Source organism: Saccopteryx bilineata, chromosome 4 (genome assembly GCF_036850765.1).
Source record: "Saccopteryx bilineata isolate mSacBil1 chromosome 4, mSacBil1_pri_phased_curated, whole genome shotgun sequence".
Lineage (NCBI taxonomy): Eukaryota > Metazoa > Chordata > Mammalia > Chiroptera > Emballonuridae > Saccopteryx > Saccopteryx bilineata.
The window spans coordinates 129672953-129700622 of record NC_089493.1 but is presented as its reverse complement, the minus strand read 5'-3'; the positions used below and the strand labels follow the sequence as shown (position 1 = coordinate 129700622).

The 27670-nt window shown below is 44.0% G+C and overlaps 1 protein-coding gene across 4 annotated transcripts in view; it reads right to left on the bottom strand.

Moving 5' to 3' along the window:
- PML (PML nuclear body scaffold) overlaps window positions 1-27670 on the bottom strand; it is a 49337-nt gene that overhangs the window by 17133 nt on the left and 4534 nt on the right. For all 4 annotated transcript variants that reach the window (XM_066278123.1, XM_066278121.1, XM_066278124.1 and 1 more), the window contains exons 3-4: window positions 6957-7537; window positions 5419-5489 (exon numbers count right to left, since the gene is read on the bottom strand). In XM_066278123.1, coding sequence (XP_066134220.1) covers window positions 5419-5489; window positions 6957-7537 — 652 coding nt within the window. The remainder of the gene's footprint in view (window positions 1-5418; window positions 5490-6956; window positions 7538-27670) is intronic.

The window sequence follows — 27670 nt, the reverse complement described above, 5'->3', positions numbered from 1 at the left end:
AGAGCCCATAGGGACTAGGAGCCTTCCCCACAGCCTCCATGGCTTCCCCTCATGACCCTGAGGTGCTGGCAACCAGATTCATTGCCCAGCAACACCTCACAGTTTGCTCAACATCTAGCCCACAGAGCTCCCTGCCACACAGCTGTCACAGGAAGGACACCCTTCCACTGAGCTGAAACTGGTCTCCCTCTGCCTAGATAAACATGGCCATTACGCACCTTGGACAGATCACCTGAAACTCACGAGAGGTCTCAGTCCCCCTCCGTTCATGGGAAGAGCCATGCTATCTACTGCATGGGGTAGTTGGAAGAAGTACATTGCTAAGTAAGACACCGGCAAGAGCACCTGGAACTCAGCCCCGATGATGACGGCAGAGTTTTTGTTACTACTCTGCTCCCAGCACAGGTCTGAGTGCTTCCCATACCCATCCCAAGATGAAGCAGAGGTTGATCTTCCAAAAGTCAGACACAGAATTCTTGTGTGATTCAACAATTCTACTCCTAAGTACAATTCTACCCAAAGAAGCAGAAAGCAGACATTCAAACAAAAACCTGCACGTGAATGCCCACAGCAGTCCTATTCACAATAGCCAAAAACTGTCAACACAAGGTGGTCTCCCATACACTGGAATATTATTTGGCCATAAACAGGGATGACATCCTGATACACATATGGGAATGAACCTTGAACACATTGTGCTGAGTGAAAAGCCAGCCACAAAAGGATATACATTGTCTATTTCCATCACTGTGAAATATCCTGAATCCCTAACTACACAGAGACAGAAAGCAGCTTGCTGGTTGCCAGGAGGTAGGGGCAGGCACAACTAGGGAGTGGCCACTTCATAGCTTCAGGTTTCCTTTTGGGGTAATGGAAATACCTTGGAATTAGATAGGTGGGGTGGTTGTACAAGCTTGTGAGTGTCCCAAGTGTCACTAAATTGTACACTTTAAAATGGTTAAAACAGTGAGCTTTCTTTATGTGAATTTTAACCCCAATGAAAAGAAATCATGGCTTAAGAAGAAAAAAAAGAGGTAGGTACCATCCTGTGATGATCCCTAATCCACAGAGATGGGCACTGGAGCATAGGAGAGGGGAGGGAACTCCCATGTCACAAACCAAGGAAGGGCCCAGACTAGGGTTTGAGCCCCGTGTTCTGAAAGGGCAGCTCCCTCCCATGCCTGAACAGCTGGTTTTCCCTCTACCCTGTCTCCTTGACACTCATCAGTCCCCACCACCTTTCCCTGCTGTGTGACTCTGGCCTGCTGGACCACCTGCTGCACAGGAATAACAGGGGAAGTGCAGTCTGTGACAGGGGAGGCCAGACTCTTGTCCCTAATCGGACCCCTCGGTGCCCGAAACTCTATGTGAGCTCAGTGGATGGCCACCACTCCCGGCACAGCGAGCCCCCCCCCCCCCCCGCCATTGGCACACCTGCCCTGGAAAAGGCAGGCGGCTGACTCTGAGATTACAAGGCTAGGGATGTGCTTTCCTTATTGGGACAAGCTCTGCCCCTCCTGTGGGGGAAGGACATGGCCAGGGGGACACCAGATATGACCTGGTCAAGCCTGAGCTGGGGTAGGCAGGGAAAAGGCCCAGTACAACGGGACTACGTGACAGGTATGGGACCTAAGCCAGGCACGGCTCTTCCTGGTATCTGCACTCCAACGTGGGCCCCATAATCTGCTGTCACGGTCTGACTTTCTTCTTTCCTCCCACCACCCTGGGTGTCTTTTGCTCAGCATCTTTACAAAAAGGGAGGAGAGTGGTCTTGGAGTCAGAGAATAAGGGCTGTGTGGAGGAAGGAGAGAGAATGGACAATCTCGGACTCCAGGGAGGGGCACAGTCTCCACTGATGGCCAGTGTGTCTCAAACTACACAGGGTTGGGCAAACGTAGGTTTACAGTGGTTTGTACAGAAAACAACACGTTAATAAACACAAGCATAAACTGTGTTTTGCATACTCACAATTGTAAACCTACTGTATACACTGTGACCCATTAGTGGATCATAAAAGCCATTGAGTGAGTCATGACCTGCACTTCTTATTTCATAAAAACAGAAAATATGATACTAGAGTAATCCCATGCAATAAGTGTAATTTGTCCTTCAAAACTTCTGTTTTAGCTAAAGGTATGTGTGTGTGTGTCTACAAAGTGTTGACTAGATTTAAAATATTTAAAAAGTATCAGTGAGAATGTGGAAACACTGGAAGCCCTGTGAACTGTTGGTGGGAGTGTAGAATGGTGCAGCCACTAGAGAAACTGCAGGGCGGTGCCTCAATAAATTAAAAATAGAATTACCATATAATCCAGCAATTCCACTTATAGGTCAATTTTGTGTGATGTTGTGTATTTTATCACCATTAAAAAAACTGTGTTTTCTTTTTTAAGTTAAAAAGATCCCGCTCTCTCCTCTCATGTCTTGTAGGAACATGCTATGAAGACACGCAGAGTTAGAATGACAATTAGAGACAGCGAGGCGCCCTAGGTTGAAAGCCCTGAATGGACGAGAGTCCAGGGTCTCTCTGACCCATACTGGAGACAGTGGTAGTGGAAACAGCAAAACAGCAGTATAAGATTCAGCAACAGAAAATGTTTAGGCTGTCAGAACAGAGATTAGGAGTCAGCATGTTCCTTGTCCTTTACCCCTTGGAAACTTCCACTGTCTGCTTCCTTAACTTATTTGTACTGGCTAATAAATATCTGAGTAAGGCTGGGGACGGGGCTTCAGTCCTCTGGCCTGCTGACCAGGACTGTTGCCTCCCCTTGGCCCCTTGGAGCATTTCAACTGGTCTCTGGGTGGTTCACTGTCACAGTGACAATGTCTGGCTCTATGGGCTGGCTTGTCAAAGACCTCTCCCCACGGGCCATGCTCTCCCCAGAGGGAAGCTCCTCTGTGCCTCTGTCCTGCCCTCCCTGACACCCATCCCCAACATTAATGAAGCAGGCACTTGTGAAGGCTCAGTAAAGGAAAAAAAAATCCCGATTTACAGTCATTTTATAGCTTTAACGTTTTTTTTTTCATTAGAGTATTGTAATATCATTACAGAAAGAGCCTATGACAAACCAAGGAGAGGAAATGCCTGAGCCATCTCTGCACCCCCAACAGTCTTAGTCTAAGGCCTGTGGTCATGCTTTGTCAGCTCCACCTAGGCACACGGTCCTAACAGAGGGATGAGTGTTGTAACCAGAAGCCCAGCTCCCACCTCCTAAGGCAGGGGCCTGGGTCCAGTGGTTGTCTCCCTCCTGGCTGATGGACCTGACTCCTGCGACAGCTGGCCCATGCCTGCCTCACTGGAGCCGCCACACCTGTCCTTTGCACTGACAGTGTTACCTACTTCCTTTCCCCCAGCTCTACTGGTCTACCCACCCCTTCCTCCAGCCTATTACTTGAAGACTCTGCAAAAAGAGTCTTTTTTTGATGCTCCAAGTTCAAATGACTTAGTATTGGGTTGTGAGAGGTCACCTTAAGATAAAGACCCAGCAAAATGCTAGACCTTACATGGGCAATAGGGGCTCCCTTGCTGTGCATCAACCAGCAGCTGGTGCCTGGAAGTCAACTAAGGTCTGTGGACCTAGGGACTTTCCACTATTATTCATATGCTCTCTCTGGGGACCTTTTCACCCTAGCACTGCAGGTAACACAAAACCACCTAAACATGCATCGACAGAGAAGTGGTCTAATGTATGCCACATCCACTCAGTGGACTACTACAGTGACGCAAGAAGGCACCAGGAGGAAACACTTCATCAGGTGAAAAGCCTGGTGTACAGTACTATGCTACCCACATGCAAAGAAAGAGTAGAAAAAGCAAATATCTGTAATTGTATTTACTTATAATTACACAAAGAAATTCTGGAAGGATATATAATACGTTAATAAAGATAGATATGTGGGCATAAGAACTGACAGACAGATGGGGGATAAAGGTGAGAGTGAGACATTTATTGCTACGTTTTTATTTCTAACCACGATTATATTACCTATCCAAAAATTAAAATGTCGTATTTCAACCTTTTTTTTTAATTTTTAAAAGATTTTATGTATTGATTTTATAGGGTGGGGAGCAAGAAGTATCAACTCATAGTTGTTTCACTTCAGTTGTTCATCGATTGCTTGTTGCTTGCTGTATGTGCCATGACCAGGCAAGCCCAGGGTTTCAAACTGGCAACCTCAGCGTTCCAGGTCGACACTCTATCCACTGTGCGACCACAGGTCAGGCTTTTTTTTTTTTAACTTTTCAAGCTGTGTATATGGGGATGCAATACCCAAGGCAGGAGTTGACTTCTAGTCTGGCCCTTAGTTCACCATGTGGCCTTGGGTTAAACCACACCTTCTCTCTGGGCCTTTCATCCTCTGTAAAAGAGGGGGTTAGATTCCATGCTCTCTCCTAGCTCTAAAACTCTCAGATCCAAAATTCTGCCTCCTCTAGGAAGCCTTTCCTGATTGCCCCAGTCTTTACCAATCTCTTTCTCCTATGGGCCATGCCATAGCAAAGCAAGGAAGTCTTGCCACTCTGACTACCCCCACCAGAAGACCTGCTTTCCATGGATGGTTGATAAGTTCTGGGCCTAGATCGTGGACAGACGGGCATATGCAAAGCTGGATGAGCAAGATGGGGAGGAAACCAGATGCCTGGTCCTGGAAGGAACCTAGAAAGCTGACCTTAGTGTAGAACCCAAGAGGGCAAGTCAAAGGGGTGCCACTGCATTTCTACCCAGGGAACCACTCAAGTCAGAACAGTCCAGAGATGAGAGGGACTACCTTCAAGAATGAGCGAGATTCCTCCTTAGAGGATTATGTATGAAAGCTGAGCAGAAACAGGTCAGGAGCACTGCAGGGGAACGCCAACATTAGAGGGGGCACGGGCATCTTCCCACTTTGAGAAACTATGGTTTTTGGCTATATGCTGGCTCAGAAAAGCACACTGATAGAACCCAGGCTTCTGGTGGAGGTCTGACTCCTGGTCCCACTCTCCATTCCTTTCCAAAAACCATGTGTGGGGGAAGAGGAAGGAAAGGTCCATATGCTGGACCCAAGAAGAGGCTCATATATCTGAGGTGGTATGCAGGGAAGCGAGAGGTCATCAGGGGTACCTATCAGTGACCACCTCCTTCACCTCCTGTCCACCCATGGCTCTAACTGCTCCTGAATCCATCAAGAGGTCATGTCCTATAAAGAGCTACTGCGGCATTTAAGAACCTAGAGCAAGCCAGCCCCTCCTTTCGTCCTTCCTACCAAAAGGTCCAGTCTGGCCACTTGCTGTCCATTTCTCATTCACTCTCCCTACTCTATTGCCTGTAGACACAGAGACAGCAAGACTCGAATTCCTTTCTGACATAGGGGAACTCCCAACCTGCCTGACCAGCTGGACTGCATGCACTACCTCCCTGTCAGCCCTCAAACCCATCTCACCTGGTCAATGTCAATTTTCTCCCTGGGAGTGCTGGCAGCCTCTAGGCTGGCTCTCCTGGGTAAAGCTGCATCTGGAAAATATAGAGAAGATCATAAGAAGGTCAGTGACATCACTGGTGACATCACATAACAGAGGGAGAAAGGGAATGTCCCTGTTGTTTTTCCTGGAGCCCCACAGAGGGGCTAGGAGTTGGAAGGACAGTTCCCTGACTGCACTGGGCATGAACCCAGCCAGAAGGGAGAAGGGTGCCATCAGTAAGCACTTGTCTTTGGCCCCAAACAACAAGTGCACCTCTCTATCTGTGGGCCAGCACCGAAGCCAGGTGTAAACAATGCTGAAGGTATCACTGCTCACCGACTTCTCTGCCTACAGTGAGAGCTCTATGCTACTCTTCTGATCCACAGCCTGGCTTTTATTAAATTTAATCTAAATCTCTCATGCTTTAGATTAAAATATGTAACTCCTTTCTTGACCACTGCCCAACTACAAAACCCAAGGCAAGCTGTTTAAAAGTCTGTGGGGTCATTTTCTGTTTATGGGGAGGCATTCACCACCTAGGTGGAGAAGGCACAAGGCCACGCCCACTCTAGGGCTAGAGTTTTATGAGCCTATGTCCATCAGACCCAAAGGCAGGAGGGAGTGAGCTCTCCATCACTTGCACCTGTCCTGGGGCTTTATGATTCTTAGGCTCCCTCCCGTTTTTCACACCAGCTGTCCAGAGTTCAGATTCCAGCCTAGAGAGTTCATCAAAAAGCCATTAAAGCCTCCTCACCCTGGAGGCCCTCTTGCGCACCCCAACCCCTTGAAATCTCTTGAAAGCATATTCAGCTCTGCAGAGCTGCTACAACTCCTGAATCAGGACCACAGAGCCAAGTACTCTCTCTTTCTCCTGCTATGTGATATGCCCCCATTTTTGTCTCCCAGCTGGACTGGACAACTTGAGCTGAAGAACTGGTCTGTTTTCCACTTCCCAAGTGCCCGATACTCGGCAGGGCCCACAACGTGGCAGTTGGTCCAGATGGCAGGCCATTCTGGGGGTAAATGATCTTCTCCATTAAGCCACAGTGTGCTTTGGGGAAGCACCCAGCCACCCCAGGGTGTTTTCTTAGCCCACTTCCACCCAAACCTCAGATTCCAGTTGACTTCTCTGTTGCTGAACACAGGTGGCCTAAGAGAACCTCTTGGAATGAATGGTTGGTCCCTCTGGAGCTAAAATGATATCGGATCTAGTTCTCGGCTCTGAAGTTTCTTATCTTCCCCAGCAGCCACAAGATCACAGCTAACCCACAGACTTGTAAATTAATAAAACATGACCCCTCTGGGTGGGTGCAGCCTCTTTTCGCCCTATATCCTGCATCCTGGAACCTATGATGTGATCAAACCCAAGAGACAATGAAAAAACAAAACAAAACAAAATCCAGTTTCCTTTTCTGTCACAAGAAAATAATCTTTTCCCCCCCGCCGTCCCCAGAGAGCAGCAGGGCACAAGCTCTTAAATGTTAAACAGGCTAGCCATGAGGGTGGCTTGGGTGCTTACCTGTCCCACGGGTGATGCAAGAGACAAGGTCCTGCAAGCGCACCTTAAATTCGTCGAAGCTGTCGGTGCGCACGGCAGCCTGCAGACCCTGGGGCTCTTCCTGGCGCAGGCTGCACAGCGCCTCACGCAGGAAGCTATGCAAGTCCAGCACCTCCTGGTCGGAGGCGTAGCGCTTCATCCTCTGCACAAGGGTGCTGCCCAGGCGGATGCGCTGTAGCACCGAGTCCAGGTGGCTTAAATGGCCAGCGATTTTCCTGTAGTCGCGCTGGTACTGCGCATTCACCGCCTCCAGCAGCTCTGTCTCTTGTGCCTGTACGTGTGTTATTAGCTGGCGCACGCTCTCGCGGATCAGCTCCTCCACGTTGGTGCGCATGCGCCCCAGCTGACAGCTGGCTGAACGCATCTGCGCCTGCACCTCACCGAAGGCGTGGTCCTGCTCCTGTAGTGCCTGCGTCATGGCGTCCAGTTCCTCCTGCCGCTGCTGGATCTCTGTGCTGATGTCGCACTTGAGGTCCGTGTGGCTGGTATCCAGGAGCGCACAAGAGCAGCACAGCGGCTTAGAGCAGCCTCGGCAGTAGATGCTGTGGATGAACGAGGCAGCACTGATTGAGGGCTCTCCTGCTTTTTTCCTCCTCTAAGTTTTTATTAAATTCCTCTTTTAAAAAAATGACAAAACTGCCTGACCAGGTGGTGGCACAGTGGATAGTCAGACTGGGATGCGGAGGACCCAGGTTCGAGACCCCGTGGTCGCCAGCTTGAGCGCGGGCTCATCTGGCTTGAGCAAAGCTCACCAGCTTGGACCCAGGGTCTCTGGCTCGAGCAAGGGGTCACTCAGTCTGCTGTAGCCCCACAGTCAAGGCACATATGAGAAAGCAATCAATGAACAACTAAGGTGTCACAACAAAAAACTAATGATTGATGCTTCTCATCTCTCACTATTCCTGTCTGTCTGTCCCTGTCTATCCCTCTCTCTCACTCTCTCTCTGTCTCTGTAAAAAAAAAAAAAAAAAAAAAAAGACAAAACATTGGCCCTGGCTGGGTTGTTAGGTGGCTAGAGCGTGATCCCGGTGCACCGAGGTCACAGGATCAGGGCACATAACCCATGAGTGCACACCTAAGTGGAGCAATGAATTGTTGCTACTCTCTCTTTCTCCCTCTCTCCCCTTCTCCCTCCCTCCTTTCTTCTCGCTCTCTCTCTCAAATCAATGGAAAACATTTTTTTTAAAAATCACAAAACTTTGAATCATGGTATGTTTCCAGGTTTGTACTTTCCCCAATTCAGTGTTTGTGGTTATGGTGACAGTATCCAAACTACCAGTGAAGCATTAGAATATAAAAGAGTTACTAAAGTAACAATGGCTAACCTCCATAAAACAATGCAAAGATGTGTGTGTGTGTGTGCGTGTGTGTGTACACATATTTAAAACCAATTATCTCTTCCCACCACTTTTAAATTTCCTTTCCCTACATCGGAGGTAACCAGGTGACCATGGTGGCATGCTGGGTACATCCTTCCACACCGTTCTCCACTCAAGCTGCCTACCACAGATATCCAGCCTATGCAGCTGCTGGCAGGAGTCTAAGGACTTCATACATTTCATCCCACTTCATCCTCCCTAGAGCCAGGTAAGGGAGAATGATTGTGATCCTCATTACACAAGTGGAAAAACTGAGACATTCAGAGGTTCTAATAATGGCTCAGATAAATTGAGGGGGGTTGTTGATGCCTGTATTTTAAAAAATGAGATCAAAGACCCCTGGCTGGGTAACTCAGTTGGTAGAGCATCGTCCTGATAGGCCAAAGGTGCAGGTTCCATCCTGGGTCAGGGCCCATACAAGAATCAGTGAATGAATGCATAAATAAGTGGAACAACAAATCGATGCCTTCCTCTTTCTCGCATTAAAATCAATTTAAAAAAACTTTTTTTAAATGAGATGTTATACCATTACTTTGTAACTTCCTCCTTTAATTTAATTTTCATTCAGGACATTGAATGAAATATAGGTCTTTTAAGTATAGATCTAATGTATTTTCTTTCATAGTTCATTACATTCCAGATGGACCACAACTGACTGTCATTGTCCTGTTAACTGATATTACAGCAATTTCCTGTTTATGTATTTTTTTTCCTTTTCTTTCTTTTTTATCTTTTTCTTTTTTGGCCAATATGGACAATGCTTTATGTAGCCTAATGTCTGGATGCTTTTGCTTCTATGAAATAGATTCCAAAAAAAGTATTGCTAGATCAAAGAATGTGTGTATTTTTATTTAACAGACTTAAGCTAGCACACAATTCCATAGCATTTACTATGTATCAGGCAGAATCATAAACATACCAAATTTTAACTCATTTAACCCTCCTAAAATCCTATGGGGTAGGAACTATTATTATGCTTATTTTAAAGGTACAGAAAATGAACAAGAAGTAAAATTAGGATGATCAGGAGTATTAAATGAGTTAATTTATATAAAAGGTTAGAACAGTAACTAGCAGGTAATAAGTGTTCAATACATGTATTATGGTGTGTATTTTTAAGTAAAAAAAAATCAAAGTGCAGACGTGCTATATGCCAAATATTCTGGATATTCTGTACAGGATGTTACCTTTTGTGTAAGTGAGGAGAAAAAGAAGAATATATTCATATTTAATTATATTTGATAAAGAAATCTCTGAAGGATACATAATAAAAGTAGTTATGGAGGGGGCTGGGTAGATGTGGAGGGAGATACTTCACTGTTTGCCTTTTAGATTGCTTTCATGTTTGAGCCTTGTGAATATAGTACCTGTTTTTAAATTAAAGAACAAGCCTGAATAGAGCACAGTGGATAGAGCATCGGCCTGGAATGCAGGACTCAGGTTTGAAATCCCAGAGTCACTAACTTGAGCATGGCTTGAGCATGGGATCAGAGACATGACCCCATGGTCACTGGCTTAAGCCCAAAGGCTTGAGCAAGAGATCACTGGTTTGGCTGGAGCCTCCCAGTCAAGGCACATATGAGAAAGCAATCAATGAATAACTAAGGTGACGCAACTGTGGGTGGATGCTTCTTGTCTCTCTCCCTTCCTGTCTCTCTCTTGCTCACTAAAAGAATAATTAATTAATTAAAGAATGGAATACTAATAAATCGGGCAACTTTACAGGATATAGAAATAAAGGACTACGAACTAGAGCAGCTGTCATTTTTCTGTTTGGACCTATAGGAAAGGGGCTGAGTCTGAAGTCAGCTCCCTTTCCTTAGAAAGTGTGTTCCAAGCCAAGGAGGGGCACACCTCAGGTGGCCTGGCTGGAAGGAGAACAAGGGTTTCTGGGTCAGCCCTGGCCAAGTGGTAGAGCACTGCCCAGTGTGCCAAGCTTGATCCTGGGTCAGAGCACATATAAGAAGCAACCAATGAGTGCATAACTAAATGAAATAACAAGTTCATGCTTTCTCTCACCTCTCTCCCCCTTCCGTCCTCTCTCCCTCTCAAATCAATGGAAAATTAAAACAAACAAACAAACAAAAACCTGGTTGACTCTAGTCTCTGCTGGGTTCTATTTCTAGGCCCCTTCAGCCCTGAATAGGGCCTCCCCTCTGGATAGACAACTGACATTCAGTCCTTTGTAAGTTAGTTAGCCTCCATCAAACCCTCTTAGTTCAAAAGCCACCAGCTTTCTGATAAAACTGAAGTGTAGACCCTGCACTGGACTGACCATTACGGGGCTGTCCTAGGACTAGCAATGACCTTCTTGGCTAGGATTCCTTTACCCTGATTCACCTACTGCATTCTCAGCGTTTTGGGGGAGCCAGCAGGGAGGTATACACCAGCTCACAGGGAGCATTATGCCAACACCGCGGTCTTAACCAGTGGAGAGAGGAGTAGTTCTGGAAAGCTAAGATGGTCATTTGCTCCTGGAATACTCAAAGGAAGGAACCAAAACACCACGGAGTTAATAAAGAGCTTCTCAGCAAGGTGGCTAGATTATTCTAGAAGTAAGAGAAGAGCATAATTCTATCCCAGCAAAGCAAATGAAAAAAAAATCTCCATGCTCCCATTCACAACAGCAATGTTTAAAGTGCTAAGAACAAACAAATTAAAAAAAAAAAAACTTAGACATAATCCTAATAGGAAATAAGAAGGACTTAAAATATGGAGAAAAAGGACAAAAACACCTACCGAGAGAGAAAATCTAAAAAAACCAGAAAAGTGTATCAAGGTCCAGATTAGAGAGGCTAAATATTTTAATATTAATTCTCCTCAAGTTCACATAAAGGTTTAAAGCAATTAGAGTATGAATGAGATTTCAAAACTTAACCAACTGATTCTAAATTTCACAGGATGGAGTAAACAGATCGAACAGGTAAAGAAACCTCTGAAAAAAATCATTGTAAGGAAGAGGAGTTTTCTTTGCCAGATAACATGTTACAGAATTCCCATTATTAAAACAGTGTGGTGCTAGCCTAAGACTCAATAGAAGTGTAAGCAGAACAGACCAGATAGTCCTGAAATGGGCCCTGGTATCCATCTGTAAGAATGTATATTTTATATAATAAAGAAAGCATACCAATCTAACGGACATTAAGAGGGTTTTCAACGATTGGAATTGGGAAAAGTGGCTGGGGTGGGGGTGGGGGGAATCAAGTTAGAGCTTTGCTCCATACATACGCCAAGATACATTTCTGACAACTCCAAGTTAAATACGGAAATATCCCATAGAGATACCACAGTTGACTATTCTCATAACAGTAAAGACTTTTATAACCACAACAGAAATGGAAGAAATCACACAATCAACAGATGCAAAAACCACCGAAAAACTCAACACTGTCTATTTTTCATAAAGATATTCATGACTTCCTATAAGAAAAGCAGATTATGGGACATACATGTTGTTCACTTGTTTTAGATAATTACAGAGACAGCCTGAAGGAAAGGAAAGTCTATATGGAGAGGAGAGTTACCTCTCTTTTTTTCCCAGCCTCTTCCCACCCTATTTAGATTTTCTAGAAGTTTCTAATCAATTTCAAGCAGAGGAATTTGGATTTCAAACAGGAGTCGATGTTGAACCCTTGAAGACCATTCCATATAGGAATTACCCACAAAGCTCTTCCTCTTTTTCCCCAAAATGGGCTGTTTCACTTAACACTTTATGCCTATTCAATGAATTGACTACGCTGTTAATATTTTACTGGGAGCCCCATGTTTCCCAGGTTCTCAATCTTCCCATCCTTTTTTTTTATTCAGTGAGAGGAGGGGAGACATAGAGACAGACTCCCACATGTGCCCCAACGGGGATCCACCTGGCAAGCCCACTAGGGGTGATGCTCTGCCCATTTGGGCATTGCTCCATTGCTTAGCAACCAAGCTCTTCTTAGCGCCTGAGGTGGAGGGAGGCCTTGGAGCTATCCTCAGTGCCCAGAGCCAACTCACTCTAATTGAGCAATGGGTACAGGAGGAGAAGAGAGAAAGAGAGCAATGACAGAGGGAGGGACATGGGGGGGGGGGTGGAGAAGCAAATGGGCACTTCTCCTGTATGCTCTGACCGGGAATTGAACCCAGATATCCAGCGCTCTACCACTTATCCAACCAGCCAGGGCCTTCAATCTTCCCATCCTAAAGCGGCTTCTGTCTGAACTGTCATGCCGGAGGCTGTCTGACAGCAGAAAGGGTGTGAGACTCGGACCTGAATCTGAGCTCTTCTGATTTTTGGCCATGAGGCCTAGAGGAAATTACTTTCTGTTTCTGCATCTCCATTTGCCCTTCTATAAAATGGGGATAAGGATGCCTCTCTTAGTCTGTTGCAAGGACAAATTTGGGCTGTTATATGTGAAATGATCAGCATGGTGCCAGGTATATACTAGATGTTCTAGAACCATCAAAGAAGAGGGGGCACTAATTACACATATACACATGGGTAGCCCCACTATTGGGTGAGCCTCTTGACCTCAGGCAGTAAGGAAATGTCAGCACCAAGTGTGGTCTCTGGGCTGCCCCCTTCCCAGTCTGGTCAAGCCACCCCACTCCAGCCATACCTCCTGCTGAGACCAGAGCGGCATGCCAATTCTGCTGTTCTAGAATATAGGGTACCTCAGAAATGCAGGAAGCAAAAACCCTATGAAAATAGGGCCAGTCACTCCCCAAGCAGGACACCAGGGAAGGGCCTGGCTTCCCAAACGCAACTGAAAAGCTCTCCACTCCACTCTACCTCCCCCTACCCAACCCCTACAAGAGCCGACTAGGGGGATCTTCCACCTTGGTGGAGTAGCAAAAGGAGCAGCCTCCTTTGAAAACTCAAGTAATTAGCTAGAGGGCATTTAAAGGGACCCACCAGTCACTTACACAGTAGTACAAATGCATTTAATCAGACTGCTTTCCTGCTATCTCCTGGGTGACCCAGTGGAGGAAACAAGACTTCTGGAGCCAGGAGAAGAGATGGGTAATTGTAGATCCTGGGACACTCCCAGGGAGCACAAGCATTAGCCCTATGGCAACCATTCCTTGGTTGAGAAGAAGGTGGCTGAGATGGGGGAAGAACCTGAGGGATTAGAGAGGAAGATACTAAAGACACTAGAAAGAAACTAGTTAAGAGAAGCAGCAAGGGAAGGTGAGCAGAAGCCTTGTCTATTTCACACTCTTTCTGTCTCATGCTACCCCCACACCCAAAACTGAAGACAAGCAAGTTTGTGCTTCTCCTTTCCCACTCTCTTACAGGGGTCCCTGCTCCCAAGACACAGGCTGGCATATGAACGGTATACAATGTTCTAACGGGCCACATCACTCATTTAGTAGGTAGCAGGTGCACTGCATTGCAGGTGCCCTGCCCCCCCCATGGCAGTGAATGGCACTACCCACAATTCAAAGGTCACTAGAGCCAAGACCACATAGACAAGTACAGTGATGATCAAGATTCTCAAAGCAGGCCCTGGCCAGTTGGCTCAGTGGTAGAGCGTCGGCCTGGCGTGCAGGAGTCCCGGGTTTGATTCCCGGCCAGGGCACACAGGAGAAGCGCCCATCTGCTTCTTCACCCCTCCCCCTCTCCTTCCTGTCTGTCTTTCTCTTCCCCTCCCGCAGCCAAGGCTCCACTGGAGCAAAGTTGGCCCAGGCACTGAGGATGGCTCTGTGGCCTCTGCCTCAGGCGCTAGAATGGCCCTGATTGCGGCAGAGTGACTAGAGTTAAAAATTAAATGTTAATAGAACCTGGTGAGATAGAAACAGGCAGTGAATCCTATGTGACACAACCAGTTTTGATATTCTCAAGTACTTTTTATAAAAATGGATATATAGTGATTTTATGTAGCTTTGAATGCATACTGTGATCTTTGTTACTCATTCAACAGTCATTAAATAAGTTTCTCCACAATTGTAATTAATACTGTTAAGATTAGTTAACCTGAAAAAACCCCTCTAAAATAATAAATTAAAAACTGTCAATACAAAGGGTCATAGAGCAAGAAAAGGAAAATTAGAAGGAGAGGAGGAGTGACATAGGAAAATTTCACTGAAATAAACAAAATTTTTATACTGGAAGAGCAGGCCAGGTTCCAGAATAATTTGATACAAACCATTCAACACCAAAATAGCTTGGTTAAGTTAATAAACTTTGAGAATAAAAAATAATCTTTAGGCATCAAGACAGAAAAAGCAAGTAAGTTGGACCTTGGACCTCTCTGCATGAACACTTGATGTTGGAAGACAATGCAGCCTGGTCTGCAAAGTTCTAAAAGAAAGGGCATGACCCAGGTATATTATTATACCCAGCCAAGATGTCATTCAGCTATAAAAGCAACCAACAGACATTCACAACACTGAGAGGCCCTAGGAGTTCAGAACACAAACATCCTTCTGAAAGAAAATTGCTCATTGAGGACATCCACCTGACCAAGAGCTGAATCAAAATTTTAAAAAATCCATGAAAAATGATGTCAAAGTGAAAGGACTAGTGCTGGTCCATTGGAGTGACTGTGGCATGGAACCAAGACTAGCTTCATGGGAGGGGACCATCCTGACCTCTCACAGCAGGGGCTCAGGCCCTACTGTCTAAAATGGAAGACTTTCATTAAAAGCAAGCTATAATGACTGCCACCCCTTAATGTCTTAGTAATTGTTTTGCATAATCTTAAAAGAGATCCTTTAGGAAAATATTTTAGGATAAAGAAATATTTCTTTGAGGCTTAGCAGATCCAGTTTTACTTCAGTTCCTTTTCCTTCCATTCAAGTCGATGACAATTAAATTTTAACACTGCTTAAATAGCATGCTTCCTTTTAATCTAATTCTCAGGGAAAATATACTTTGAGTTCTAGACAAGTGATTTATTGAATTCTTTCTCTGCAAACCTCAGCCCCATTTGTTAGTCGAGTGCCTGGGTGCAGGGGCCAGCGGCAGCAGAGGAGGCAAGGAGCATGGCTGCAGTCAGGTGGGCGGGCATTCCTGTCTAGGTCAGCTCTCACTAAAGCTCTGGCCTCTCGCCTCATTTATACAAGGAGAGCCGCTCTCTCCTCAATAGGGTGTGGAGGGTGTGGACAGCACAAGAAAAATATTTCAAAAGATAGGAAAGTGATCTGTGGTGTTAACGAGAAGTAGACCTCAGTCAGACAGCCCATTCTCTGAACACACTGGAAAAGGGGAGCTTCCAGTCACCAAAATGGCAGGAACCTCACTTAAGGCTGTTCGCTGACAGTTCCCGCACTTCGGTTTCTGGAATCACTTCTCTGCTTGGCTTTCACTTGCAGTGGTTGCCAGATGTTTGCCCAAGACACATGAAGGACACACTTCTTTCTCTTTTTGTACCGCACAGAACTGGACTTCCCCTTTAGAGAGCCCACACAACCCATTCTTGGCCCATGAGGGAAACGATTCTGGCTCTCTGACATTGGACTTGAGGATCAGGATGTCTAACTGTTGGAGCTGCTGCAATCATTTGGCAGCTGAGAGGGAGATGGAGCTGATCTGGAGGGAAGCCAGATCACAAGAAATCGAAGGAAAATTGGTCCTGGTAACACAATTTCAATATCTAATAAGGTGAGACCCAAGGTCTAACTTAAGTCATTCACTTCATGTTTTGCTTAAGCCACTAACTAAAAATTTGTAACTTATACATTTTTTTTAGGTGAAACGCACAAACCTCCAAGGTCAAGGTACAGCTCAAATGTCAACTCTTGCCCTGGCTATTTGGCTCAGTGGATAGAGCACAGGCCTGGCATATGGATGTTCCAGGTTCAATCCCCAGTGAGGGCATACAGGAGAAGTGACCATCTACTTATTCCTCCACCCTCTTCCTCTTTTTTCCCCCTTTCCTCCCTCAGCCACTAGGGCAGTAGTTTTCAAAGTGTGCTCCAGGGCGCACTGGTGCACCCTAGAAGATTTCCAGGTGCGCCCTATGGTATTCCAGGGAAACGTGTGCCTATTGGGGACCAAAAAACCAGCAGGGTTTTTGGAGTTTAGATTTTTGGGGGACAGAGGTGTGGGGAATTGGCTGTAAACTGACAGTCTGCCCAACCCCCCACCTCACCTGCCTGATTAGGTTGCAAAAGGCTGTCAAGCTGTGGTGCTGGATTGTTTACACTACCCCCCATATTCCCCAGAAAGACTGGAGGCAAGTTTCTTCTATCCTTTGTTTGGTGTTAAGATCTGCTAATGGCCTCACTTTGCTCTATAAATAAAGCAAGATGCAGTTTTGGGGTGCGCTTTGTTCTTGCCAGCAGCAATTACAGGGCCCTCCCAAGCCCGTATTTTCTTAATTCTGCATATATTCCTAATTCTGTACCATTCCCACTTGGGACCTGGAATTACTAGCTGCACTGGTTTGTGGCATGTGCCCAGATATAAAAATAAATATAGTTACTCTATTATACCATTTCATTACTAAAATACTGCTCTTTTTGTTAACATATCATTATTATATTTATTAACACATCATTATATTATTTTTAGATAAATACACCCAAATAAAATGAATAGATTTCTCAAAAAGAAGCATGATATTAAAGAACCCGATTCTAGAAGTGAGCAAAAGTTAAGTGTAAATAAAACAGGACTTGAAGGTTGATGGGCAAAATTTAATTTATAGCATTTTCCATCACTTAACACTGAACAACATAATTGGATTAGAAACCCATTCATGGAAGCTTCAAGTGATTTTGGTTTAACATTAACAGAAGAAGAAGAACTGGCAGCTATATCCACTAATTGTGGATTGATGATTAAACATAAGGAATTGTCTCTTGAAGCCTTTTGGATTTCTATAAAAGAAGAATATGTGACAATATCTAAAAAAGCTTTGAACATTTTACAATTTTCAACATCCTTTTTATGTGAATTATGATTTTCTACCCTCAACACAATTAAGAGTAAAAAGAGAGGAATTCTTCAATGTATTGACAAGGAAATGAGAGTTTGCCTTTCAAATATATGCCCAAACATTGAAGAAATCACTAGGACACATCAGGCTCATGTTTCTCATAAACACAGAATGAAAAAACTTAACACATTCGTGCCGGGACCTGCCGAATTTACTAAATCTTACTAAGAATGTATCTATATATATAAAAAGATAACTTTTTTTTTTTTTTTTTTATTTTTTAACCTCTTTTTTACGAATTCTAAAAAGCATAACTCAAAAAATGTAACATATAAATGTTTTTAAATGTCAGAGTAAATTTAATTTTGTTGTATTTATTTCGTTTAATTACCATAAAAGCACGCTTGGACTTTATATTTTTTCTTTAATATCTGACTTAATTGCCCTGGCCGGTTGGCTCAGCGGTAGAGCGTCGGCCTAGCGTGCGGAGGACCCGGGTTCGATTCCCAGCCAGGGCACATAGGAGAAGCGCCCATTTGCTTCTCCACCCCTCCGCCGCGCCTTCCTCTCTGTCTCTCTCTTCCCCTCCCGCAGCCAAGGCTCCATTGGAGCAAAGATGGCCCGGGCGCTGGGGATGGCTCTGTGGCCTCTGCCTCAGGCGCTAGAGTGGCTCTGGTAGCAACATGGCGACACCCAGGAGGGTCGCAACATGGCGACGCCCAGGATGGGCAGAGCATCGCCCCCTGGTGGGCGTGCCGGGTGGATCCTGGTCGGGCGCATGCGGGAGTCTGTCTGACTGTCTCTCCCTGTTTCCAGCTTCAGAAAAATGCAAAAAAAAAAAAAAAAAAAAAAATATCTGACTTAATTATTATAACATATTTCTCAGAAATTTGTATATAGTGCACCTACAATTATTTGTAGGATTTTAAATGCGCCCCGACTTAAAAAATTTGAGAACCACTGCAGTAGTGGCTTGATTGGTTCAAGTGTTGGCCCCAGGTGCTGATGATAGCTCCTTGGAGCTCTGCTGATTTGAGCACTGGCCCCAGACTGGGGTTGCTGGGTGGATCTTGGTAGGAATGCATGTGGGAGTCTGTCTCACAATCTCCCCTCTTCTCAAAGAAAAAGTCAACTCTTTTCCCTGATCCTCCGTTGGGCAGATAAAATATATTATGCTCACTTTGTTAAAGACGGTGCTGCCCATGAAGAGGCCATCGCCCAGGTGATATTAATGTGTGTTGAGAATCCTTGTAGCCTGGGGCTTGGTTTTGGGATTAAGCCTTTCCTACCCTTTTTGATGTGGGGTGGCACAATCCAATCATGCCTCAGAGAAGTGACTTTGTATTAGAGACTTCCCTATTTTGTATATTGGATTAGAGGTTGTGAAGCTACAATATAAAATGGGGGCAGAACGAGAGTTTGCTCTCTTGGTGCCTGGGATGATTAGCATGAGAGAGCAGAGGGAGCAGAGCAGAGAGCAGAAAGAGGCCATGTGGCCAGGAGAAGCAGCCAAGATGGCGGAGTGTTGAGTGAGAAGCCAATTTGTGCATTTTGACGCTGGTGAAGGAAGGAGATGGGGAACAGTGGTAAATAAGTCTGGTGAGCTAGAAACCTTTGATTCTAGGAAACTCGGATAAGTCAGTAGCTTTGTGAGCACTGAATGTGAGTGGGTTTTGGAGCCCAGTGTGTGTTTTTACTTGCCTGCCGGGTGCAAGCTAGGATTAAAGACTATGGCCCATCAGTTTTTGGCTCCGTTGTTTCTTTACTGACTGTCCGAATCCAATGCGAACCTGCATGGGCCAGGAGGCTGCTGTGATGGTGGCCCTGGCCTTGGCTTCTGGCTTTACACTCCCAAACACAATTTTCCCCTCCTTAAAACTGCCCTAGTACTTTATTCAACCATGTCTTCTGATACGTGCAGGTCCCTGACACAGAGCACAGGGCTGTGCGCACCCACAGAAACCCTCCAGACTCAGATGTCAGAGGCAGGGATTCCTATTCTCCCAGAAACAGTGAGCACAGTGCCGGACATGAAATAAGTGCTCAATACATGATTTGTTCTGTGGCTAGATGGACAGGTAGATGGATGTGATTCCAGGAACTTTAATCTTATGATCTAGGAAGCAGTAATAAAAGCTTGCTAATTTCCAGTCTCACTGTTAAAAATTCTTCTAAAATGTCTAAGGCCTCCACAACCCTGAGCAGCAAAGCCCACTCTTTATAGCTAGAGAAAGCAAAGATCAGGCTTCAGGAGAACTGAGACAGGGATCTAACTCCAACCTTGATCTTGGCTTGGGTTACTTCAAATTCCTTGCTTTTCTCTACAAGACATAAAAGGGCACCAGGAGGGGGAAAATTTCTTTCACCCACATATGATTCAGCCAAATCTATCTTTGAGCTTCTCCAACCTCACCCCATGGAAGGAAAAGCAGTTGCCCCTGGCTCTGAAACCAAGTTTCCTGGGTGAATCACAGAAAAACTTGACAACAGGTCATTTGATTGTGCCCTACCTCCTGGCAGGCCAGCCTTCAATCCCAGGGAGCTCACCAATTTTATTCCCAAATAAAATGAAAATGTACTGATAACTTCACAGACGGTTAACTTCACAGGTGGGCACCAGGAAGGGCCAAGATGAGGAGGCCAGCCAGACACTGAGGATGCAGACTTTCCAGAGGGCAAGGGAGCTCCTTCTAGTTTACTCCCTTGGCACCAAGCTTTCCTCCCCCAGCCCTGGCCCTAAGTGGGGCCACCATTTTCCATTTCTTCTTCATCCAGCAGCCTTCCCCTTCCTTGCCATGAGCTTTGCCACTGCATGGTATCTACTTCTGCCCCAGAACCATCCCTTGGCTGCCTGGCGTGCCTCTTCCTAACCTGCTACTGATTATTCCAACTTCTGGTCTTGGGAGCTCTTTTATCAGTTCATGATCCCATCACACCTCTAGACTTTATTAATCAAGTCTTTTGTTTTCTCTGCTCAACTATAATTCAGGCTCTTTTTGGCTATAAGCTTTGATAGACCTGGTTAATTCCCTCACCCTATCTGGTCAAGCTTCAGGATATTATACCCAGAGATGGGTCTCAGCTCATCCTGCATTCTAGACCCATATTAATTTTGGCTAGGAAGGCACTCCCCAGTGTCCTCATCACACATGATGAGAAGGCTGGAAGTCACCTTGACTTCTAGGTCAGACAGGCCCTGGCCTTCTCCCCACCCTTTCATCTCTACCCACTTGAAGGCTTCAGCCCCACCCATACCATGGCTTCCGACTCCCAGTGGGGCTCCCTTTGCCCTGGTCAAGACTCTTTGCTTCAGTTTCTCTTGGGCACATATACCCAAAAGCATGGTGGAAAGTCTACTCAAATTCTTTATGGAATGAAGTGAAATACAAATTAGCATGCAGCCAAAGATGCAAATACGGGTCTCCCTGTTCCCAAACTCACCCTCTTCAATCACAGCAGGACAGTGCAGAGGGGACCCATCTTTCCACTGTGCCTTTACACCCAACAGTGGGTTTCCAACAGAGCCCCCACAGGGTGCCACACACACTGTGTTCTATAGGACATCCACTGGTAAATCAAGAGTAAATTGCACGAGAAAGAAGCAAGCTGGGAACACTCTCCATCCTAGAAGTTGCAAGACAGAGTCCTGATCTCCTAACTGCTTCAAGCCTGTCTGCCTGACCCAGCCCACTCCTGTAGTCCCCACTTTCATGGCCCACCTTTTCCTACAGTTCCTGAAATGCAGCAGAGGCAACATGGCTTTTGCCTGCTCTGCCCCGCCCCTGCCCTTTCTCCTTCCTTCCTTGCCAGGCTATGCGGACATCCACTTGGAAGCTGCCTTTCCCAGAAAACAGGCTTGGCAGGTTGACTCTTCTGAGATCAACTGTCTTTATGCCTGCCTTCTTCCTTGAGCAAACACATCAGATAGGGACCCCTGGCAAGGAAGTATGTGAGCTACAGGGCAGTGTGATAAGAGACCTATTAAAGCAGAGAGACTAACAGCTCCCTTACAACACCCTGTAGCCTTGACTGCTAACTACAGGTCTTGTTCCTTCACCAGACACTGGGATCTCACTCACAGAGGGCCAGTCACCCAGGAGGAAGGTGGGCTGAAAGAATGGGTCCCCCAAAAGGGTGATCAAATGCCAATGACCCCAGTTTAAGACCAACTCTGGTGTTCTTCAACATGTCCTAATCAGCTCAGTGTCAACAAATTGAGTGACTTTTTACTGGAGAGTGTTGAGGGTTATTTCTGGTACCAAGGTTTTATGCAAAAAAATAAAAAACAACATGAGTTTTTCCAGTAAGCACTGATAAGTTATGAAACAAGGTGAATTGTTTGCCTGATTTTTAAGCAACAGGGTCAAATTTTTTAAGCCTAACTGCCATGCTTCTGGGTCTTGCTGGCTAAACCAGCCTTGCCCATTGTACCTGCAGAGAAATCTACCCCTGACCCTCACACTAGAGGTAGCCACTACTATCTGGGAAAGGGGCCCCACCCTCCTTGCTGTAGGGGTGTGAGGTGGAAACTGTGGTTTATAACCACTGCCTGCCCATATCAGCTAACACTGTACAATCTAGATGCCAACGTGGACATGAGTGCACACATCACAGAGCCAATGGGATCTAGAAAGAGAATCAGCAACCCAAATGGAGCCTAAACTAATTCTAGGCCCATACTTTTAAAAAAGGGGGGGTAACAGAGGAAACATAAAACATCTAAGAATTCTAAATTTGTTTATTTTCCAGGGAGATTAAGGAACACACGACATAGAGAAAACAAGAACAGAGTGACAAGAAAACACTGAGAACACGAAACTTTTTTGGCAATAAAAAAAGCATGACTGTTAGAAAAAACAAAACTCGGCCTGACCTGTGGTGGCGCAGTGGATAAAGCGTCGACCTGGAAATGCTGAGGTCGCCGGATCGAAACCCTGGGCTTGCCTGGTCAAGGCACATATGGGAGTTGATGCTTCCAGCTCCTCCCCCCTTCTCTCTGTTTCTGTCTCTCCTCTCTATCCCTCTCTGTCTCTCTCACTCTCCTCTCTAAAAATGAATAAATAAAATAAAAATTAAAAAAAAAATTAAAAAAAAAAAAAAAAAAGAAAAAACAAAACTCATCATAAGTAGTAAATAGTAGAAACGGGTCTCCTAAAAAATAAAAAGAGTTGACCTTGGCCTGATGGCTTGGTTGGTTAGAGCAGTGGTCCCCAACCTTTTTTGGGCCACGGACCAGTTTAATGTCAGAAAATATTTTCATGGACCGGCCTTTAGGGTGGGACGGATAAATGTATCATGTGACCAAGACAAGTGTCAAGAGTGAGTCTTAGATGGATGTAACAGAGGGAATCTGGTCATTTTTTAAAAATAAAACATCGTTCAGACTTAAATATAAATAAAACAGAAATAATGTAAGTTATTTATTCTTTCTCTGCGGGCCAGTACCAAATGGCCCACAGACCAGTACCGGTCCACGGCTGGGGGGTTGGGGACCACTGGGTTAGTGTCATTCCAAAGCACAAAGGTTGGGGGTTTGGTCCCTGCCAGGGCACATACAATGAATGCATAAATAAGAGGAACAACAAATCAATGTTTTTTTTCTCTCTCCCTCTAAAATAAATAAACTTAAAAAAAAAGAGTAAATTAGAAAATTAATTCAAGGAGCTCTCTGAGAACCTGAAAGAAAAAATAGCAAAATAACAGAATTAAGGAAAAGATAAAAGATGTAAGAGGTGCACTTGGAGTTCCAATATCCATACAACAATAGTTTGAAAAAGGAAAAAAATAAGCAAATGAAGGGGAGTCAATATATAAAAAAGCAGAAGACAACATCTTTGAGTTGAAGACTTGAATTTTCAAATCAACAATGTCATAAAGGAGCACTGAAGAAAAATAAAAGACCTATATCTGATATAGCCTGATCAATCATTTTAAGCAAAATGAAAATAATTAGCTTGGCTTGTGGTGGCACAGTGGATAAAGCACTGACCTGGAACCCTGAGGTCACCGGTTTGAAACCCAGGGCTTCTCTAGTCAAAGCACATGTGAGAAGCAACTAAGAGTTGATGCTTCCCACTCCTTCCCTTCACCTTTCCTTCCTTCTTTCTCACTCCTCTCTCTAAAACCAATAAATAAAATATTTTTTAAAAATTAAAAATATATGAAATTCTTAGCATACAAAAACTGATTACTCACAAAGGAAAAAATAATTAGACAATAACTGAATTTCTCATCTGCAACACTTGGGGGCCAGAAACTTCTGAAGCCATGTTTACATATTCCAAGAAGAAGGTATGGTGATGGTGACCCCAGAGTTTTACACTACCTGAACTTTCCTTGATGGGACAGCAAAAGGACATGCAAGATAAGATACGTAAGACCTCTGAAAATAAATATTTCCAAACAAAAACTTACTTGAAGTAATGCAGCAAAATGGGAAACTAATCACATTAAATAACTGAAGAAATTGGAAGATATACTATAGGAATAATTATTGTGAGCAATGAAAACAATTAAAACCTAAGAGATGAATAATAAGCAAGTTATAATGTGATCATGACACTTAATAACTGTTAAATAGGGGTGTTTAGAAGAAAAAAGGTATAAAATTTTGGTAATAATCTAGAACTAAAATTTCATGTCATTTCTACTAAATCTGGGAAGAGGAAAAAGGAGAGAAGAAAAAGTATGCTAAAGGCTTGATCATATCTGGGAGACTAGTGATAATCTATGCTCAATAAATGTACATTCATACAAATATTGTTCAATATGTTTGCTAAAAAAATTTAAACAATTGCCTGACCTGTGGGGGCACAGTGGATAAAGCGTTGACCTGGAACACTAAGGTCACTGGTTGGAAACCCCAGGCTTGCCTGGTCAAGGCACATACGAGAAGCAACTACTACGAGTTCGTGCTTCCCAGACCTCTCCCACTGCCTTCCCTCTCCTCTCTAAAATCAATAAATAAAATCTTTTAAAATATTTTAAACAAGAGTAAAAACAGATATATGTGATATAGTATGTGCATATACATATGTCGGTGTATGTATGTACCCTATAAAGAATACACATTTTTTTAAGTCCTAGGAATATACTAGCTCAAGGAATATGCTAGGCCCCAATAAAAACATTAATATAGTCTCAGATATAGAACTCATATAATATGTGAACAGACTGTAGAAATTAACATCAAATACAGAATCCAAACATTACAAGCTACTTGAAACAAAACAATAAGCCTGTGGATAGAGCATTGGCCTGGCATGCTGAAGACCCAGGTTTGAAGCCTTGAGGTTGCTGGCTTCAACATGGGCTCACCACTTTGAGTGCGGGGTCATTGGCTTGTGTGTGGGATCATAGACATGACCTCATGGTCACTGGCTTGAGCCCAAAAGTTGCTGGCTTGAAGCCCAAGGTCACTGGCTTGAGCAAGGGGTCACTGGCTCAGCTGGAGCCCCCTAGTCAAGGCACATATGAGAATCAATCAATGAACAACTAAGGTGCTGCAACAGCAAGTTGATGCCTCTCATTGCCTCTCCTTTCCTGTCTGTCTCTCTCTTAAAACAAAACAAAACAAAACATCAATATCAATAAGGAATATAAAGCCAGTACCTAGTACTTTGAAAAGATCACTGAAATAACCACAAATATATACTAGAAATAAGAAAGTAAATATGATTACAGGTATAGAAGATACTTTTAAATTATGAAAGATAACTCAGAATGAACTGGAAAATGTTACTGGGAATCTGAGTGAAGATCCAAAGCAGACCAATACTGTGGGAAATAATCTACTCTTCCAAAAAGGCACCAGTCTCAAAGAGTTTTTCAAGCAACTTCTACAGTGTGTCCGTAAAGTCATGGTGCACTTTTGACCGGTCACAGGAAAGCAATAAAAGACAACAGAAATGTAAAATCTGCACCAAATAAAAGGAAAACTCTCCCAGTTTCATATCTATTCAGTGTAGTTCGATGTGGGCTCACGCACAGATTTTTTAGGGCTCCTTAGGTAGCTATCCCATATAGCCTCTACAGACTTGTCTCTGACTGATGGCCTACCAGAACGGGGTTTCTCCACCAAACTGCCGGTTTCCTTCAACTGCTTATTCCACCGATTAATGTTATTCCTATGTAGTGGCGCTTCGTTATAAACACGTTCATGCTGCACTTTGGTCACGGATTCGAATTTAGCGAACCACAGACCACACTGAACTTTCCTCTGTACTGTCCACATTTCGACTGGCATAGCCGTGGGCTGCTCCACTGTATACACGGTGTTACGCCATCATCTGCGCATGCGCACATGCTGCCATATCATCCTACAGAAATTGGGAGGGTTTTCCTTTTATTTGGTGCAAATTTCACATTTCTATCTTCTTTCGTTGCTTTCCTGTGACTGGTCAAAAGTGCACCATGATTTTACCGACACACTGTATAAGCCTTGATCGCTTATGTTCTTTAAAAGATTTTAGAGCAGAAAAAGAATAAGAAATAATAGTTTGATCACATCTACAAATATTAGGTTAGATAATAACCTAAATAAAAAGTTATAGCCTGACCTGTGGTGGCGCAGTGGATAAAGCATTGACCTGGAATGCTGATGTCGCCAGTTCAAAACCCAGGGCTTGCTGGTCAAGGCACATATGGGAGCTAATGCTTCTTGCTCCTCCTCCCATCTCTCTCTCTCTCCCCCCTCTCTAAAATGAATAAATAAAATCTTTTCAAAAAATGTTATAAATGGAATCTAGCAATGAATTAAAATAATAATAGTATATCACTACCAAATAGGGATTTCTCCCTGAGAATTAAAAAATACTTCAACACAAAAAAATCTATTACTATAATTCATCAGACTAAAAGGTGAAAGGAAACCTTCACAAAGTTGAAAAGAACACTCATTCCTGAGTGTTTAACAAATATTTCTATTTGTTAAAAATAATACAAAATAACAAAAAACATTCTTAGTAAACAAGAAATGGGAAGGCAACTTTCTTTTTCTTTTCGTTTTTTTGAGAGAGAGAGAGACAAGGACAGACAGACAGGAAGGGAGAGAGATGAGAAGCATCAATTCTTCTTTGCGACACCTTAGTTGTTCACTGATTGCTTTCTCATATGTGCCTTGACCTGGGGGTAGGGGGGGGAACTACAGAAGACCGAGTTCAAGCCAGCAACCTTGGGTTCAAGCTGGTGAGCTTTGCTCAAACCAGAGGAGCCCATGCTCAAGCCGGAGATCTTGGGGTTTTGAACCTGGGTCCTCTGCATCCCAGTCTGACACTCTATCCACTGTGCCACCTTCTGGTCAGGAGGGAACAAGAAAACATAATTTTTTCATGAACTGTAGGAAGAAGATAAAATTGCTTTTTCTAACCACTATTACGCAATACTGTTCTGGCCAATGAAACAAAAAGCCACAAAGTAATGTATATAAATACTGGAAAGAAAGACGGTTTTATACTATTTGTAGATGATATATTTACATAAAAAGTCCAAAAGAATCCATTGGAAAACCTACAAGAATAAAAGAGTCTGAGCCCTGGCCAGGTATCTCAGTGGGTTAGAACATGCTCCCCATATATCAAGGTTTGATCCCCAGTCAGGGTACATCCAATAATCAACCACTGAATGAATAAGTGGAACAACAAATCAATGTTTCTCTCTCTCTCTCTGTCTCAAATCAATCAGTAAATTCTTTTTCAAAAAGTTCAAGACATAGGTGATTAAAACTATAAAACCCGAAAGATATAACCAGAGATAAGGCCAATTCTCCTGATTTACTGAAATTTTCATCAAAATCCCAATAAATATATAAGTTCTAAAACTGCTTAAGAGCAAAGAAAAAACAAACAAACAAAGCAAAAGAAAATAAAATTATTTTTCAAAAATGGGAACTTGCCCTATCAAAATAAAGCTACAGGCCTGAGGGGTTAGCTCCCTTGGTAAGAGCATCATCGCAAAACACCAAGATTGCCTGTGGAAGCAACCAATGAATGCACAACTTAAGCAGAACAACAAAGGAAAGTTTTCTGTCCTCCCTTCCTCTGTCTGTCTCTCTGAAATCAATCAATAAAAAGTAAGTAAAAAAAGCTACAGAAATCCGTATAGCAGTAAGGATTAGTATAGGAATAGTCAGATCATTGGCACAGAACAGAGATTTACAAACATACTCATGACTCTGTGGGCATTTAGTACACAAAACGATTAAAATCTCTCAATGAAAAGTTGAGAGATCTGGCTTTCCATTTGGAGAGAAAAGCAAAATGAAGGTTCCTACTCACACACAAAATTAAACACTATCCAGATTGAAGATTTAACTATGACATTATTAAAATAGAGTATAAGAAAATATTTTTAACATTGGCATGGGGAAAAAAAATCTTTCCTAGGATAATCAAAGCCAGACACCATATAGAAAGAGCCTGATGGATAGGAGTATATA